Source organism: Hevea brasiliensis, chromosome 1 (genome assembly GCF_030052815.1).
Source record: "Hevea brasiliensis isolate MT/VB/25A 57/8 chromosome 1, ASM3005281v1, whole genome shotgun sequence".
Classification (NCBI taxonomy): Eukaryota; Viridiplantae; Streptophyta; class Magnoliopsida; order Malpighiales; family Euphorbiaceae; genus Hevea; species Hevea brasiliensis.
This window is the reverse complement of record NC_079493.1, coordinates 27917939-27934137: the sequence shown is the minus strand read 5'-3', so window position 1 is coordinate 27934137 and position 16199 is coordinate 27917939. Positions and strand designations below refer to the sequence as shown.

At 33.4% G+C, this 16199-nt stretch overlaps 1 protein-coding gene across 1 annotated transcript; it reads left to right on the top strand.

The window, feature by feature from the left end:
- The first annotated feature begins 549 nt into the window (after positions 1 to 549).
- Positions 550 to 2490, top strand: LOC131183123 (rust resistance kinase Lr10-like). The gene is made up of 2 exons (XM_058153139.1): positions 550 to 577; positions 1277 to 2490. Exons 1-2 carry the CDS (start codon positions 550 to 552, stop codon positions 2422 to 2424), a joined length of 1176 nt encoding a protein of 391 aa, XP_058009122.1. The 3' UTR covers positions 2425 to 2490.
- The last annotated feature ends 13709 nt before the right edge of the window (positions 2491 to 16199 follow it).

Below are 16199 nucleotides of genomic sequence, written 5' to 3'. Positions count from 1 at the left end.
AATCTAACTTTTGCATTATATGATAGCATTTGAATGTTGTCGTGACCTTCTCATACTTTAGATCCTCTTACTAAATATCAATATAGTTGTTGGGTGCCCAAATGATGGTGGTAGAGAGCAAAAAAGGATTAAGTGTTTTTCTTCATCACTCAACTTAACATCCACATGTAACAAGTCACAGACCTTTGCATTGAATTGGGCTATGTGCTCACCAAGGACTGTTCCTTCCTTCATCCTTAAGAGAAACAAGTCATGCTTCATGATCCATAGCCAAACCTATCACTTTCTTCATCACCACAAAGTCATGAACATAAAAAATGAGGAAAGAACTCAACTAAATAATTAAGTGCCTTAATGATTTTGCGAAGAAATAAGAGATTAAATTTTAAGGAAGGAACTTAAAGAACGTTGTCTAAATGCATTTGAGAACTAAATTTACAAGAACCAAGGTGAGTCATAAGAACTTGATCTCCATTTGGTAATCATGAACATTGGTTAAGAAATCTAACAATTAGTGATGTGATCGGTGAAATTTGAATTAATAATTCAATGGTTACTGGAATGAGAGGAAAAACAAGTAATTATACCTATGAAATTGAAATGATGATTAGAGGAATTTAAAGAATGTGGTTGTGCTGAAGCTAGGAATTGATGAATTTGTTCTTGAGTAAAGGGTGCGTTAGGGTTTAAACTAGAACTAGACATGCCTTGGTCAAATCATTAATCTTTGGTGTTATTGTTTTATTTTATTTTATTTTATTTTATTTTATAATTGAAGTAATAGGTTTATCTCAACAATTTGGGGCAAAAGGTAAAGTTTTAATTTTAGAATGCAATAATTAAGAATAATAATTAGTTATCGAAAAGGTAAAGCTTTTTATGGATTTATATTTTTGCAATGCTACTTGTCATCAAGTAACTTTCTTTGTTTTTCTTGTAGGGATGCTCCCTTATTTACTCGCTTTCCTTGGTAAGGTTATCTCTACTTGAATGCAAATCATGAAACATAGTTTAATATTATGTAACACAAAATGATATTGTTTTATCCTCAAAATGGAAAAATAAAACTTATATTACTTAAATTATGCTAATCAAGGAAGAAGAAAATGGCCAAGAAATGAAGAAAATGATTCCTTAATGAAATAATAAGCGTGCATAATTTCTAGCTCAATTAGAAGTAATTGCAATAAAAATGAATTTTTGCACTAGAGAAAGTTTATAGACATTTATAAACCCTAATATCTTCTCTAACTATTATCCATTTATTTTTGTACAGTGCTATATCGTCCGACATTATGCCTTTGTGGGACACTATGTGTTATCTCTTTTTTGATCTACAAATGGAAAAAAAGGCATTTATCAATGTGTGATAACATTGAAGAATTTCTTCAAGGTCACAATAATTTCTTACCAATTAGATATTCTTACTTTGATATCAAAAGGATTACAAGAGGTTTTAAAGACAAATTGGGTGAAGGAGGTTATGGCCTTGTATATAAAGGAAAGCTTCGTAGTGGTCAATTGTTGGCAATAAAGATATTGGGTAAGTCTAAAGCTAATGGACAAGAGTTTATCAATGAAGTAGCTACTATTGGAAGAATTTACCATGTTAATGTGGTTCGCCTTATTGGTTTTTGTGCTGAGAGATCGAAACGTGCTCTTGTATATGAATTCATGCCTAATGGATCTCTTGATAAACATATATTTTTACGAGGAGGCAGTTCCCCAATAAGCATTAAAAAAATGTATGAAATTTCCCTTGGAGTCGCTCAAGGAATTGAATATCTTCATCGAGGTTGCAGCATGCAGATTTTGCATTTTGATATCAAGCCACATAATATTCTTCTTGATGAAAGTTTTATTCCAAAAATTTCAGATTTTGGACTTGCCAAGTTATATCCACCAGATAATGATGTTGTTTCTCTCACAGCAGCAAGAGGAACTTGGGGTTACATGGCTCCAGAGTTGATCAACAAAAATCTTGGAGGTGCATCTCATAAAGCTGATGTATATAGTTTTGGTATCTTATTGATGGAAATGGTCGGAAGAAGAAAGACCTTGAATGCATCTGCTGAGCATCTAAGCCAAATTTACTTTCCTATATGGGCTTATGAAAAACTTAGTGCAGGAAAGGATGTAGAATTGGGAGATGTTTCAGATGAGGAAAAGAAAATAGAAAATAAGATGGTTCTAATAGCACTTTGGTGTACTCAATTGGAACCCATTCATCGTCCTTCAATGCATGCAGTTATAAAGATGTTTGAAGCAGAGTTTGAAACCCTAGAAATGCCTCCAAAGCCTTTACTTTCACTACAAGACAAGAAAAAAGAGGATATTGAAATCAACGTAAATCCTATAGGGCCAACAAGTACCCCAACAGGTGATTGTATGGATTCAGTTAGTTTGGTTGCAAATGCATATTAAACTATGTTTGTTATTATCCAACCATGTAATGTTATTGATAAAACAAATTAACTTGTTTGTTTATTATCGATGTTAGTGTTATATATTATTGATTTCCTTATTGATAAAGCATATTATGTAATTTTATTGATAAAACAAATTAACTTATTTATGATTTGTAAGTATTTGTTGTGGATGAATCACAATGATTTTAATTCATGGATTAAATAAAACTACTACTTTCATCACATCTAAAATGTTATAGGCTAATCTTTATTTATTTTTAAGCCTATAATGCAATTAATTCATTTAGCTTTTATTTTAATTTAGTAAGGCTTTCTTTATTACAAGGCTCATAAATTTGGCATGCATTTTTAACCTAAAAACAATATTCCTCTCTCAAAATATCCAATTATGCTATGTTCTTCTTCTTTTTCTTATTCTTCTTCACTTTGGAACAAGTGTTTCCAAAAACAAAGGAGTTAATAAAAAAATTAAATTAAAGTTTGATCAAAACTCTAAAATACTGAGTTTCAGCCATAAAGTTGAAGATTATGTTGTAATAGGAATTTAATCCTCCAAATTAAATTATGTTAACTACCCAATTTAATTAAGAATCATAGTTAAACTTTATTATTGAATAAATATTAGGTTTGTTAAGAAATAAAATTTATATGCATGTTTTTAATATTTATTTAGTTTGTTAGTCACTAAAGTGCTCAAACTAAAATAAAATAAAATAAATAGTTTGTTAGTTACCAATGTAGCTGAACTATTAATGATGTTTACATGCATATAAATATTATCAAAAATTCATAGTAATAAATGTCTATGATGAAAAATTGATTAATTGATATCCACTAGTCATTAAAACTTAAGAATTTTAATCAAAAGTAAATCAATTATCTTATGACTAGTGAGAATGAAGGTGATAATAATATTTTATCAAATATATATTGGATATCCAAAGAAAACATGTATATTTGATATAAGCTTATTATTTGTCCAATCAAGTTCAAAGGCATTTAATTTAGGATAGTATATTATAATATTTACTCGAAGGACAATTGTAGTATACTCTAATTATTTAAATTGTTTGAATCTATTTTGAGCATATAAATATTATATACAACTATTTCTCTTCATTAACAAGCTTAATATATTATTATTTAAATGGCTTGAACTTCTCTTAATGGTGTGAGCAAGTCAAGTTCCACCCAAGTGTCTTGGACCTTGAATTGGCAATATTAGAAGACAAATTTGTTGCTATTATGGATACAAGTAGTGAGGAAGAGAAGTAATATCATAAGTAATGGGAACGGTTAAATAGATCGAGCCTTATGATTTTGTGAATGACTACTGCTAATAACATTAGGACTACAACTATACAAACTGAAAATGCAAACAAATACCTTAAGCTTGTGAAAAATAGGTTCCATTCTGAAGTTAAGTCACTTGTTGGTACTCTATTGGCACATCTCACGATCATAAAGTATAATAGGTTGAAGAGTATGCAAGAACACATTATTAGAAATAGTGATATTACAACAAAGCTAGAAACCTTAGGGATAACGGTTGATGATTCCTTCTTGGTGTAGTTCATCTTGAAATAATTACTTCCTGAATATGAGCCATTTCAAATTAATTGTAACACTATTAAGGATAATTGGAATGTTAGTAAATTGGCCAATGAAGAGTCAAGGGACTTATTTTGTCAACATTATGGGTTAAGGAGTTGCTAAAGGACTTAAAGTAAAGGCCAACAAGTTTAACAAGAAAAAGAAAGGATCTTTAAATGTTCCTCAAGCTGAGAGAAAGGAATAAATGGCATATAAATGATGCTTCTTAAGAAAGTAAAAAACTATTAGAAAGATTGCTTGCAATATAAAGCTTGGTCCAAAAAGAAGGATAATCCTTATTCTTATGTATGTTTTGAATCAAACTTAATTGAAGTTCCTAATAATACTTGGTCGCTTAATTCTGGTGCTACTATTCATGTAACCAATGTGATGCAAGGATTTTTTATGATCCAAACCACAAGCCTAACTAAAGACTTCCTATTTATAAGTAATCATGTGAAGGCTCCACTTGAAGGCATAAGGGACTTATAATTTGGTCTTGGATAATAGCTATCACTTAGACCTATTACAGACCCCCTATATGCCTTCAGTTTATAGGAATGTCATTTTTATCTCAAAACTTAATAAATTTGGGTTTAATGCTAAGTTTGGATGCATATGTTTTAGTTATTTAATAATAATAATAATAATAATAATAATAATAATAATAATAATAATAATAATAATAATTCCATCCATTATTGGTTATGGAATTCTTACTAATGGTTTATATAGGCTTAAACTTGATAATTTTTCTGAATCCTTACTTGTCACTTATAGTAATATTAGAATTAAGCGAAGTAGGCTGAATGAGAATTCTGCTCTCTTGTGGCATAAGCGCTTAGGTTACATGTCCAATGAAAGATTAGAGATGTTGTAAAGAATAGGATTCTACTATAACAACCCAATGAGGGGCTGTTACCAGCACTAGGGAATGGGTCAGCTTAAGGCTGCCGGAACTTGTTGCAAGCATGAAAACCTATTAAAACTTATACTCATTCCGTACAATCAAAATCCAAGCAACTCACAAACGATTACACTTTAGCATTTCCATGACGACATAAAACATTTTCCTTTAAAAATGGTTTTGAACTTAAACCTGATCACATATCTCACAAAATGCTAAAATGTAATCCATACTTCATTTCATAGTATAAGAGAGTGCTTTAGCGATTTAAGCATACATACACTTGGTGTTAAGGGAAAGGGGTAAGCTTAGGGAAGCTTAGTGAGTAAACCAACCAAAACATTTATCATATTGTTTAATTCATACATATGTAATGCATTAGTCACATGAGTTTACACATTATAAACAATTCACAAAAGATGGATTTGTCATCAATGATTTCCCATAACTAATTTGGCTAGCTCATATAGATGCTCTTCAGGGCTTCCTTTTAAATACATAACATAACCAATTTGCTTGGCTTATAAAAAAGCTCTTTAGGTTTTCCTCTATCATAAATAGTGAGCTAGGGAATTATTAGGCCTCACCTAGTCTTACCACATAACATCATGCATGATCATAACATGTAACATATCCATATCATGGGGAAAATCAGTGGATCATCATATTCTAAGTCCATAAGGTGTTTAAAAACAAGTTTTAGAGCCTTAAAATAAAAAGAAAAATAAAGCAGACAGAACCGACTTTGGTTGCTGAAGTCTTGAAACTTAAATACCCTTTTTAGGCAGTAGCTACTTTGGCTATCAAAGTAGGGAGCTTCGACTGGCGAAGTCCTGAGCTTCAAAAACTCTTGAATAGCAGTATCTACTCCAGCTACCAAACCAATGGTTTTTGGTAGTCGAACATAAGAATTTTCCAAAATTCCCAATCTGAATTCTATAGAAATTTGCATTCTCAAATCTCATCACTTATGCCCAATGCTCCAAAAATTCAAAACAACCGTGTATTCATGCAATAAACTTAGCAACTAACACTTATAGACTCAAAAACTCAACATGCATTAGCCTAAATGTTAAGCTTGCAAGGGATTATCTCAAATCATCAAACCCTAAAACTAGAGAATGTCATGGTAAATGTCCTAAAACCCCAAACTAGTCTTATAGAATTCATTGGGTAAGAGTTACCCAATAAGAAGAACTCTTTCCAAGCACATGCATTTGTCACAAAGAAAAACCCATGTGAAAGAGTTATTTTTACCTACAACACATATCTTAATCAAAATAACACATATCTTTCCCATTACATAAATACACCTTTTCATGTCAATCTATCAAGGAAAAACCTCAAAAAAACACACATGCAAAAAGGAAGAAACTTACCTTTATGAAGTTCTAAATTCCAAACCTTGATTTTAACCAAAGATTGCACTTTGAAAATAAATAATTCTTTATATAGACTCTAGCATAAAAGAAATCATATAATCTTTGTTAAAAACAACTCAAGAATAGAAATCACATAAGAGAATTGAAGCTTGGAGTATCTAGTACTTGATAGAGAAAATGGGGGAATTTTACCCAATTTTCTTCTGTTTAGGTCTTTATATACTCTTGATAGAAAAAACACTTTCAATAGACAGAATAGGGACTTTCAATAGTTGAAAGTTCTTTTTTCTTCATTTTCAAACTTAATTCCAAGGCCTTAATTCTCAACTTACTAATCTACAACAAACATCAAAACACAAATAGACTTTTCACACTTCACCCACCATCCATGAAACCTTAGGTTTCACCACATATTTCTACCAAGGGCAGAAATTTCAGTATCGAAAAATGATAGGTGTTCCTTTTTCTCCCCCTTAGGAGCATTCATCCTTAAATGTTAAAACAAAATAAAAAAAATGCCTAAAACAGGTGGGGATATTACAGGGACATTGTTGTAACATGGAGTCATGAGTCTCCCACATCCATTCTTCCATGTTGTGGTGATTCCACAAAACTTTAACCATAATTATCTCTCTATTTCTCAGCCTCTTGATTTTTGTGACTACAATCTAGACAAGTTGTTCGACATAAGAAAGATCTTCTGAATTTCCATGTTTGGTTCACTTATAACCTTCTTCAGATCTGATACAAACTTTCTTAGCATAAAAACATGAAAAACTGGATGGATTCTTTCCATTTTTGGTGGCAAAGCTAGCTTGTAAGATATATTATCGACTTTTTGTAGTACTTCATATGGTCCAATATACTTTAGAGCCAGTTTAACTTTGTTTCCAAACCGGATAACACCTTTCATCAGAAATACCTTTAAAAGCACCTTGTCCCCGACTTAGAAAACCACTTTCTTCCTACAAAGATCTGCATAACTCTTTTATATACTAGTTGTTGTCCTTAGTCTTGCCTTGATCAAAAGCATAGCTTGATTGGTGATTTCCACCAACTCAGTGGCTGCTAATGCTCATTCACCAACCTTTTCCCAACATACTAGAGACCTGCATTTCCTCATATACAGAGCTTCATATGGTGCCATTCAATTACTAGAGTGATAGCTGTTGTTATATGCAAACTCAACTAGAGGAAGATACTTCTTCCATGATTCTCCAAAGTCAAGTACACACGTTCTTAGCATATCCTCCAGAGTCTGTATGGTTCTTTCTTGTTGCCCATCAGTTTGTGGATGAAAAATCATGCTGAAAACTAACTTAGTGCCTAATTCATTATGGAGACAATGCTAAAACCTTTGATGTGAACTATGGTCTCTTGTCAGAAACTATTGTCACTGGAGCTCCATACAGTCTTACTATCTTTGCAACATACACTTGAGCCAACTTGTCCACAAAATAGTTAGGTCTCATAGGGATGAAGTGGGTAGTCTTAGTCAATCTGTCCACTATTACCCGTATTGAGTCATGTTTATTGAGGCTACGAGTAACCCCACAATAAAGTCCATGGCCACATTTTCCAATTTCCACTCTAGAATGGGTAATGGATTAAGCATCCCTGCCAGTTCTAATGTTCCAGCTTCGCCCTTCGACACACCTCACATGTAGACATGAACTGTGCAATTTTCTTCTTTATGGAAGGCCACCAATACACCTTCTTAAGATCTTGATACATTTTAGTGGCCCCAGGATGTACACTGTACATGGCATTATGAGTTTCTCTCATAATGTCTCCCTTGAGTTCGATATCATCTAGTACACACAATCTGCTGCCACACCTCAAAACTCCTTTCTCATCAAATCAAAATTTATACTTTTCACCCTTCAACATTACTTTTGTTAACTTCACCAACTTTGGATCTTCATGTTATTTCTCTACCACTTATCTCAAAGTGCAACCTTCATTTGTGCTATCTAAGTGCCTTTGGCTGATCTCCAACTGCAATCCTTCTCCTACTAGCTGGTGTAACTCTTTCAAGATAGGTAATCTTTCCACAGATATGTAAGCCAAACTACCAAATAATTTTTGGATAAAGGCATCTGCGACTACATTTGCCTTACTAGGATAGTACTAAATAGTATAATCATAATTAATAAGCAGTTCTATCCATATCCTCTAATTGAGATTTAGCTCCTTCTGATTGAATATGTACTGGAGACTCTTATGGTCTATAAAGATTTCACACTTTGCCCCATAAAGATAGTTCCCCTACATTTTAAGGGCAAAAACTATAGCTGCCATTTCTAGGTCATGGGTAGGATAGTTAGCTTCATGCTTCTTTAACTGCCTCGAAGCATAAGCTATTACCTCGCTATTCTACATGAGAACTGTGACACCCCTTACCCGTCTACAGTGTAGCCGAGCAAGTTATGTCACTCAGTGTGCCGGAGCACCAATTTATGTTTCTATTACAATTTATCCCTTTATAATTCATTTATTTTTCAATTTTAATAAATCTGAATTTATCCGCAATTTTATAGAAAATCCGGCAGAGTGCCGGCTGTAAATTGGAAAAATAGTTCTTCTGAACCTGTTTAAAAACACTTCCAAAATAATTTCCAAATCCAAACTCCATTATACACATTCAAGTCAATCTCAAAATCACAATACTATTTTCAAAACTTTTCTGTTCACTTCATCACTTGAAGCATATTCACAAATAATTCTCAACATTTCATTTATCAACATACATTATGCAGAAAATCTCAATAATATGAAATTTTATATATTTACATTAATACATAATTACAGGAGTTTATAGTTACAATCCAAACTAATACAAACTGCAAAATACAAAAGGGCCACCTATAGTCCTAATGTCCTACCATATGCAGTGCAGATGTGAGGTGACTCTGGACTCCTGATGCAGCTCTGAAGACTCACCCCGTCTGATGTCTGCTGGGCTCCCCAGCTAGGTCTCCAGTACCTGCGCGTGGCAAAAGTGACGCGCTAAGCAATTCTGCTTAGTGGTGACAATATAAAATAAAATAAAATAGAATAAAATAATTATGCAGAATGTATGATTTCATTTTTGGGTAGACTTAATTTCTGGTATTGTTTGTAGTATTATTCATTTAAAATTTGATACGGTTTATTATCATTGCCCGAGTAACCCATACTAGTTGGATCGGATGGATAAGCGGGTAAACCGCACCGGGTACTAAGTACCTCGGACCATTACACCATCGGTCACATTGTGTCTCCGATTGTACCTTGAGCGACTAATAAGCTGTAATAATTATCAGGGTCAAAACCCAAGCATATCAACTCAAATAACATAGCCAAAGGCTATTATTTCACAGAATGGCATGGGAAAGCCATGAAACACAGAATGGCATGAAGCCATATGCAGTACTGCTAACAGAACCCTATTGGCAAGCCAAGCTATCCAAACCAATCTTGCTAGGTATACTAGGGCATATTACATTTTTAAGTTTTACAATTTTTTTGAATTTCAAGTTTTGGTATTACTATTCACTTCATTAGTCAACCAAAATGTTGACTTTTGTATAGACAATAGGTACATTGGTTTTAATACTCCCAACATACCACATTTTGCATTCAAAATTTGTTGGTATTCGTTGCCAATACCATTTCTAAGTTTAAAGTTAATTGAGCAGAATTTTCAGTTTTTATACCTTATATTTACTATTCCATTAGTCATTTTTGCAGTGGGAATTTGGCAAAATGATCAACATGAAAGTTGTTCTTTATTTTGTCTAGTTGAATTTCCTTTTTTGAATCACTCCATTTGGAGTTTTGTAGCTCAAGTTATGGTCCAAAAACCACAACTGGCCGGATTGAAATTTTTCGGGGCTGACCATATCTACAGTGCAGTGAATAGTGAATGCAACTCACTTGTTGGATAGGTTCTGGTCATAATTTGGGGTAGGTTTCTTCATGAAAGTTGTTGATCTATATCTCAACTTGTTGCTGGTAAAAGTTCAAGTCAATTGGACATTTCTACATTGAGTTATGGCCAAATGAACAATCACTGTTCATTTGGTCATTCTGCAGAATCAGACTGCAGGTCACCCAGATTAAGGCAAGCTTTTGGTCCACTTGGTTTGGTTTTATGGGCATGGTTTCTTCATCAAAGTTGTGCCATTATGTGTCTAGTTTCATGTCCAATTAGCCTTGCACCAATTGAACCTCTACAATTTAAGTTATGGCTGCCCAAACCTGCTGGACTCATATCCAATTCTGCAGGTCACCATGGGCAGCCACACCAATTGCAATTCCCACTAATAAAACCACCTCATTTCTTGTTTACACATAACCAAATGGTCACTAATTGACCATTAAAACTCACTTTCATTATTACATGATCAAAGTCCCATTTTTATACCCAAACCCTAACCCTAACATCTCAAATCATGCATTTAAGTAGCATTTCATCAATCCACTTAGTGGGTACATATTGTGGGCTGCCATGATGGTCTTTTAACATCATTAACTCACTACAAACAAACCCTAACCATGGCTGCCATGAATCTAGGGTTTTCGTCCAAATGGTATTCAACAATTTTTCTTTGCAATTTACACATATTCAAAGTTCTTAGCATGAATTTAAAGAAAAATTCATGGTTAGGTCACTAACCTCAAAGGAGTGAGATTTTCCCACTTGCTAAAGCTCTTGTTTTCCTCTTCTTTTTGCTCCCAAAAGAATCACTAAGGTGTAAGAGCAAGTTTTTGTGTTGAGAAATTTAAGTTTTAATTGATAGAAACCCAAGAAATCAAGCTTGGGTAAAGCTTGGTTATGGAGGGCAATGGTGGAGGTTTTACGTCAAGGAGAAGAAGAGAGAGGAGGTCTGATTTTTCTTCTTCACTTTCTAACCATTTAGTCTCTTTTATATACCTTGGTGACATGTGTCAACACTTGATTGGGTTGGAGACTTTTAATGACATCCTTATGATGTCATAATTTCAATTTCTTTCATTTTTTCATCCTTTTCTTGTCCAATTAATTTCAATTAAATTTTTAACAACATTTAATCATATTTTATGTTATATAAATTATTTATTTAACTGGACAAGTTGGCCCAAAAATCATCTCTGAAGACAAAATGACCAAAATGCCCTCCATTTGGCTTAACGGGCCAAAATTGTCTGTACCGATTGAAAAATTTTTCTAAGTATTTTCTTGGCATTCTAATGCCATAAGAACCTCAATGACCCTTCTCTGGAGTCCCAAAAATTATTTTATAATTTTTCCTAAATTTTTTTCTTATTAATTATTTGAGTTAATTTTTGGTTCCTCACTTTAGTTTAAATATTTTTGAACGTTTCTAGGTCCGACCGACATGGTCACCGAGCGATGGACTGCACTAGCTAAATGAGGATTTTACAACTCTTCCCCTCCAATAAAAATTTCGTTCTCGAAATTTACCTGATGCAAACAGTTGAGGGAACTGTTGCCTCATTATCTCTTCACTTTCCCAAGTTGCCTCTGCAGTGTTGTGGTGCCTCCAAATCACTTTTACCATTGGAATTTGTTTATTTTTCAGTTCCTTCACTTCCCAAGCTAGGATTTGAATAGGTTCTTCTGTGTATGTCAAGTCCGGTTAGATTTCAATCTCTTCCATGGAAATGACATGTGAAGGGTCTGAGCGATATCTTCTCAGTATAGAAACATGGAACACATTGTGAATTTTATCCAGTTCTGGTGGTAATGCTAGCCGATAGGCCACTGGTCCCACACGTTCAATGACTTCATATGGGCCAATGAATCTAGGGCTTAACTTACCCTTTCTCCCAAACCTTAGTACTTTCTTCCACGGTGAGACTTAGAGAAACACTTTATCGCCAACTACATACTCTATCTCTTTTCTCTTCAGGTCGGCATAAGACTTCTGTCTATCTGAGGCAATCTTCAGGTAAGCTTTGATTATCTTCACTTTTTCCTCAGTCTGTTTTATCAGGTCTGGTCCTACCAGCTTGTAACACCCCTATTTGTATAGCCTGGTATATTTCACTGTTCCGGTGATCGGTGTCGGTCTGGACAATTAAGGGGATTAGAATCACACTTAAGACAACTAGACAAGCCATAAACACAAATAATTAGTAATTGTCAATTAGTTAAGTATAAACAAGAAAAATAAAACCTAAGAAGTTAAACGAGCCGAGAGTCACAGCGATGGGTGACTACCTCGGGAACGACTGCAAAGTCATTTTAAACTCAAATTTCGAACCGTAAAATGTGACGCCGAGGTCCTTAGGACCCTTATAAACACAGTGGAAAAGAGAAAATCACGAAAAAGAACTGTTAAGCCAGTCAAATAATTAGGTCAGGGGGCCGGAAGAAATATGGAATTAATTGTATACCGGGATGAACCGGCGAGGGGCAATTTGGTCAATTGACCCCGAGAGCTGACTCCTGACCTAACTGTCAAATAAAATCAAAGAAAAAAAAATTTCAGAATCGAGAAATAAATTAAAGAACTAATAGAAAAATAAATAGAAAAAAAAAAGGAAAATGGAAAAGTCAAAAGGTGATGACATCATGCATGATGCCATAAAAACAATACTTAATATATTTATTTAATTGGGATTTTTGGGTCTTCCATAAGGATAAAAACAAAAGAAAAGAAAAGAAAAAAAAAAAAGTAAAAAGCCTCATCTTCCTCACCATTTACGTTTCTCCCTCCCTCACCATTGTAAACCTCCATTAAAGCTTGCTTCAAGCTTTGAAACCACCATTAAACCTTAAATCCTTCCATACTTGCTTCACAAAAACTTGATTTAGTCACTTGAGAAGAAGTTTGGTCATCAAAGAAAGAAGAAAAGAGGAGAAAAATTGAAGATTGAATATTAAAGTTGAGGTAAGCACATCAATTTGAAAGTTTGAGATTTATTTATTGTGTTTTTAGCTTGAATTACTTGTAAATAAACTTAAAATGGAAAGAAAAATTGTGAGGGACTAAACTGAATTTCGGCCAGCAGGTGATGGGAGTATATTTGCATGGTTTGATGGATTTAATTGGGTATATAAACCTTAGTTAGTTGAATGACTATGGTTAAAGGCATAGAATCAAGTAAGTGCAACAATTAGTGTGAATTAGGGTTTGGACATTAGGGTTTGGAGACCAAAAATGTGAGAAACTTGTAAATAGTGTCTTTGACCTAATGTGAAGTGAGAAATGGTCATTTGTGACCTAATTAAGTGTGTTAGAAGTGTTGGAATTAAAAGCCAATTCGGATTGGATAAGGTTATGTTGCTGCAGCAAGACCAAATCAACTTTGAGGGACCAAAAATGAAATTTTACAAGTCCAATTGGTATGAGACCAATTGGGAATGAAAATAGGCACTAAATGACACAATTTTCATTCAGGAAGCATGCCCAAAAAGTGACCAAAACCTAGTGAACAAATTGACCAAAGTTGAAAAATTGCAGGCTGCCCTTCACAAACTGACCAAATGAATAGTATTTGTTCATTTGGTCATAACTCGAGCTAGGTAGGTCAAAATGACCTGAAATTTTACCAGTGGTTAGCTGAGATATAGACCTAAAACTTTCATGAAGAACACAAACCCAAATTATGCCATTAACCCAATCAAATTACTAAACAAAGTTGAGTCACTGAATCTGCAGAACTACAGATTTGCCATATGAATAGTAAAGTTTCAATGGCTATAACTCTCTCTAGAAAACTCCGATTTAGGTGATTCTTGAACCGATGGAAACCTAAGACATAGTACAACATTTCGTATGAAGGAAATTAGACCAAATTATGGACTTAACTTGATCAAATTACTGAACGAAGTTGGATAAAAAATCTACCAGAACCAAAATCTGCAGCATGAACAGTACATGTGAACAGTAACTATATTTTGGCTATAACTTGAGCTACAAAACTCCAATTGGGGTGATTCAAAAAGGAGAATAAAGTTAAGACAATAAGGAACATTTTCCATGAAGAAAGTTTTGCCAAATTCCAACAATAAAGTGACCAAAGGAACAGTGCAACTTAGGACTCCAAAACTGAAATTTACCAAATTTGCTTAAAAGACTTAGAATTTGAGTAAACAACCAAAACCAACAAGTTTGGTGACCAAAATGTGGTATGTGGGTGAAGTTAGAATTATCATACCTATTAAGTCTTAGAAAGTCAACGATTTGACTTGAATAGTGTAATGAATAGTAACTCCGAAATGAAAATTTCCAAGAACGTTAGCTTAAGCATATTTGGGCTAGAATTAAGTATTTATGAATTAATTATTGGATTTATGCTAAATTATGATACTGAAACACTGTGAAACTGTGTGTTTCAGTGGAAAAGAACACCGGGAAAGAACCCGAGGAAACGAGTCAAGGCCGATAGGCGACTCGCATCAGGTTTGTGCACAAAAATTTATAAATTATAGTTTTTACAATGAAAATTGATTTGTTATACATTGTGAATATGTTTATTTTATTATGAATTTCGAGAATGTTGTGCTACCTATTTTACAATAGAGATTTGAAATGAAGCTTGTTTAATTTTTTGTATTGTGAAATTTTTGTGTTAATTATGGGTTTTAAGTACTACAGTGTTGCCACTTGTGAATGAAAATTTGACTTTAGAAATTGATTGTGTTTCGCATAAAATATTTGAATAACTTGATTTAAATTATTTTGATTCACACTTGACATGGCAATATTAATATGTTTCTCATCCACTTGTGGGGTGAGTTTGATATTTGATCAGTTTCCTCCCTCTCTGGCTTCCCAGTATGAGGGGCGAGTTTGGATGAGTACTCATTAGCTAGCTAGCCACCTCCCTCATTGATTTCGATTAGTGAGGGTGTTTGCCTTGTCGTGATGTACACAAGGCATGTTCGAAAATTTTGTGTCATGGCCTAAGTTGTGTTATTGTTTGGCAACACTATGTTTATTAAATTGTTTGATTAAATTTTGTATTGTATGAAGTTTGAAAATTTTGATTTGTTATAAATGTGATTTGAAAAATTATGAAATGCGATTATGAGATTTTTGAATTATAATTTATCCATAAATGTTTTATGTTATGCATTTTATACTTTATTATGCACCACTGAGTATCTTTATACTCAACGATAGCTTTAACTTGTTGTCGCAGATAGAGAAAAGGACATAGCAGTAGAGTGAGCTGCTACAGTCAGAGAGGAGCACGGTTGCAGAAATTCTGTACGGGTATTGTCTATACCCTGGTAGTTTAGTTGATGTAAAAATGACAGTATGCATATGTATCTCTGTAGTTGAGCAGTTGTACAGATAAAATTGTAATAATATTATTTTTGAGTTTTTGTGTTTGTAAATTAAATAGTGAATGTAAATTAAATATTTAAAATGCAATGTGCATGAGTTTATGAAATGTTTTGAGTTATTAATTCTTGTATTGAAATTTGGATTTTGAGTTGAAGTGTTGTCATTGTTGTTGATTTGAAGTTTGGTGGTGCAAATGAAGTTGTGATTGAGAAAAATATTGGAAATGTTTTTATTTTCAGGTTTTGAAGAACTGTTTTCTCAAAATACAGACGGAACTCCGTCAAAATTTTTATAAAATTTGCGGCAAAATTTAAAATGGACAAAAAATTTTTACTAGTTTATAAGCTTTGAATAAATGATTTTAATTCCTACCAAAATGCTCACCACTTCCAAAACGCAAGAAAATAGTTTTAAAATCCCTTGTAGTGTACTTAATGGGTTACCGGTAGGTGAAGTACGGTAATTCATTAGGTGTACTACGGGAACATGTTACATCTTACAAGGAGTAGGGTGTGACATGTTTAGTGGTATCAGAGCATGGTTTTGCAATGAATTTTGACTATTTATGTGAACATTTCTTTGATAAGTACAACTGCTCAAG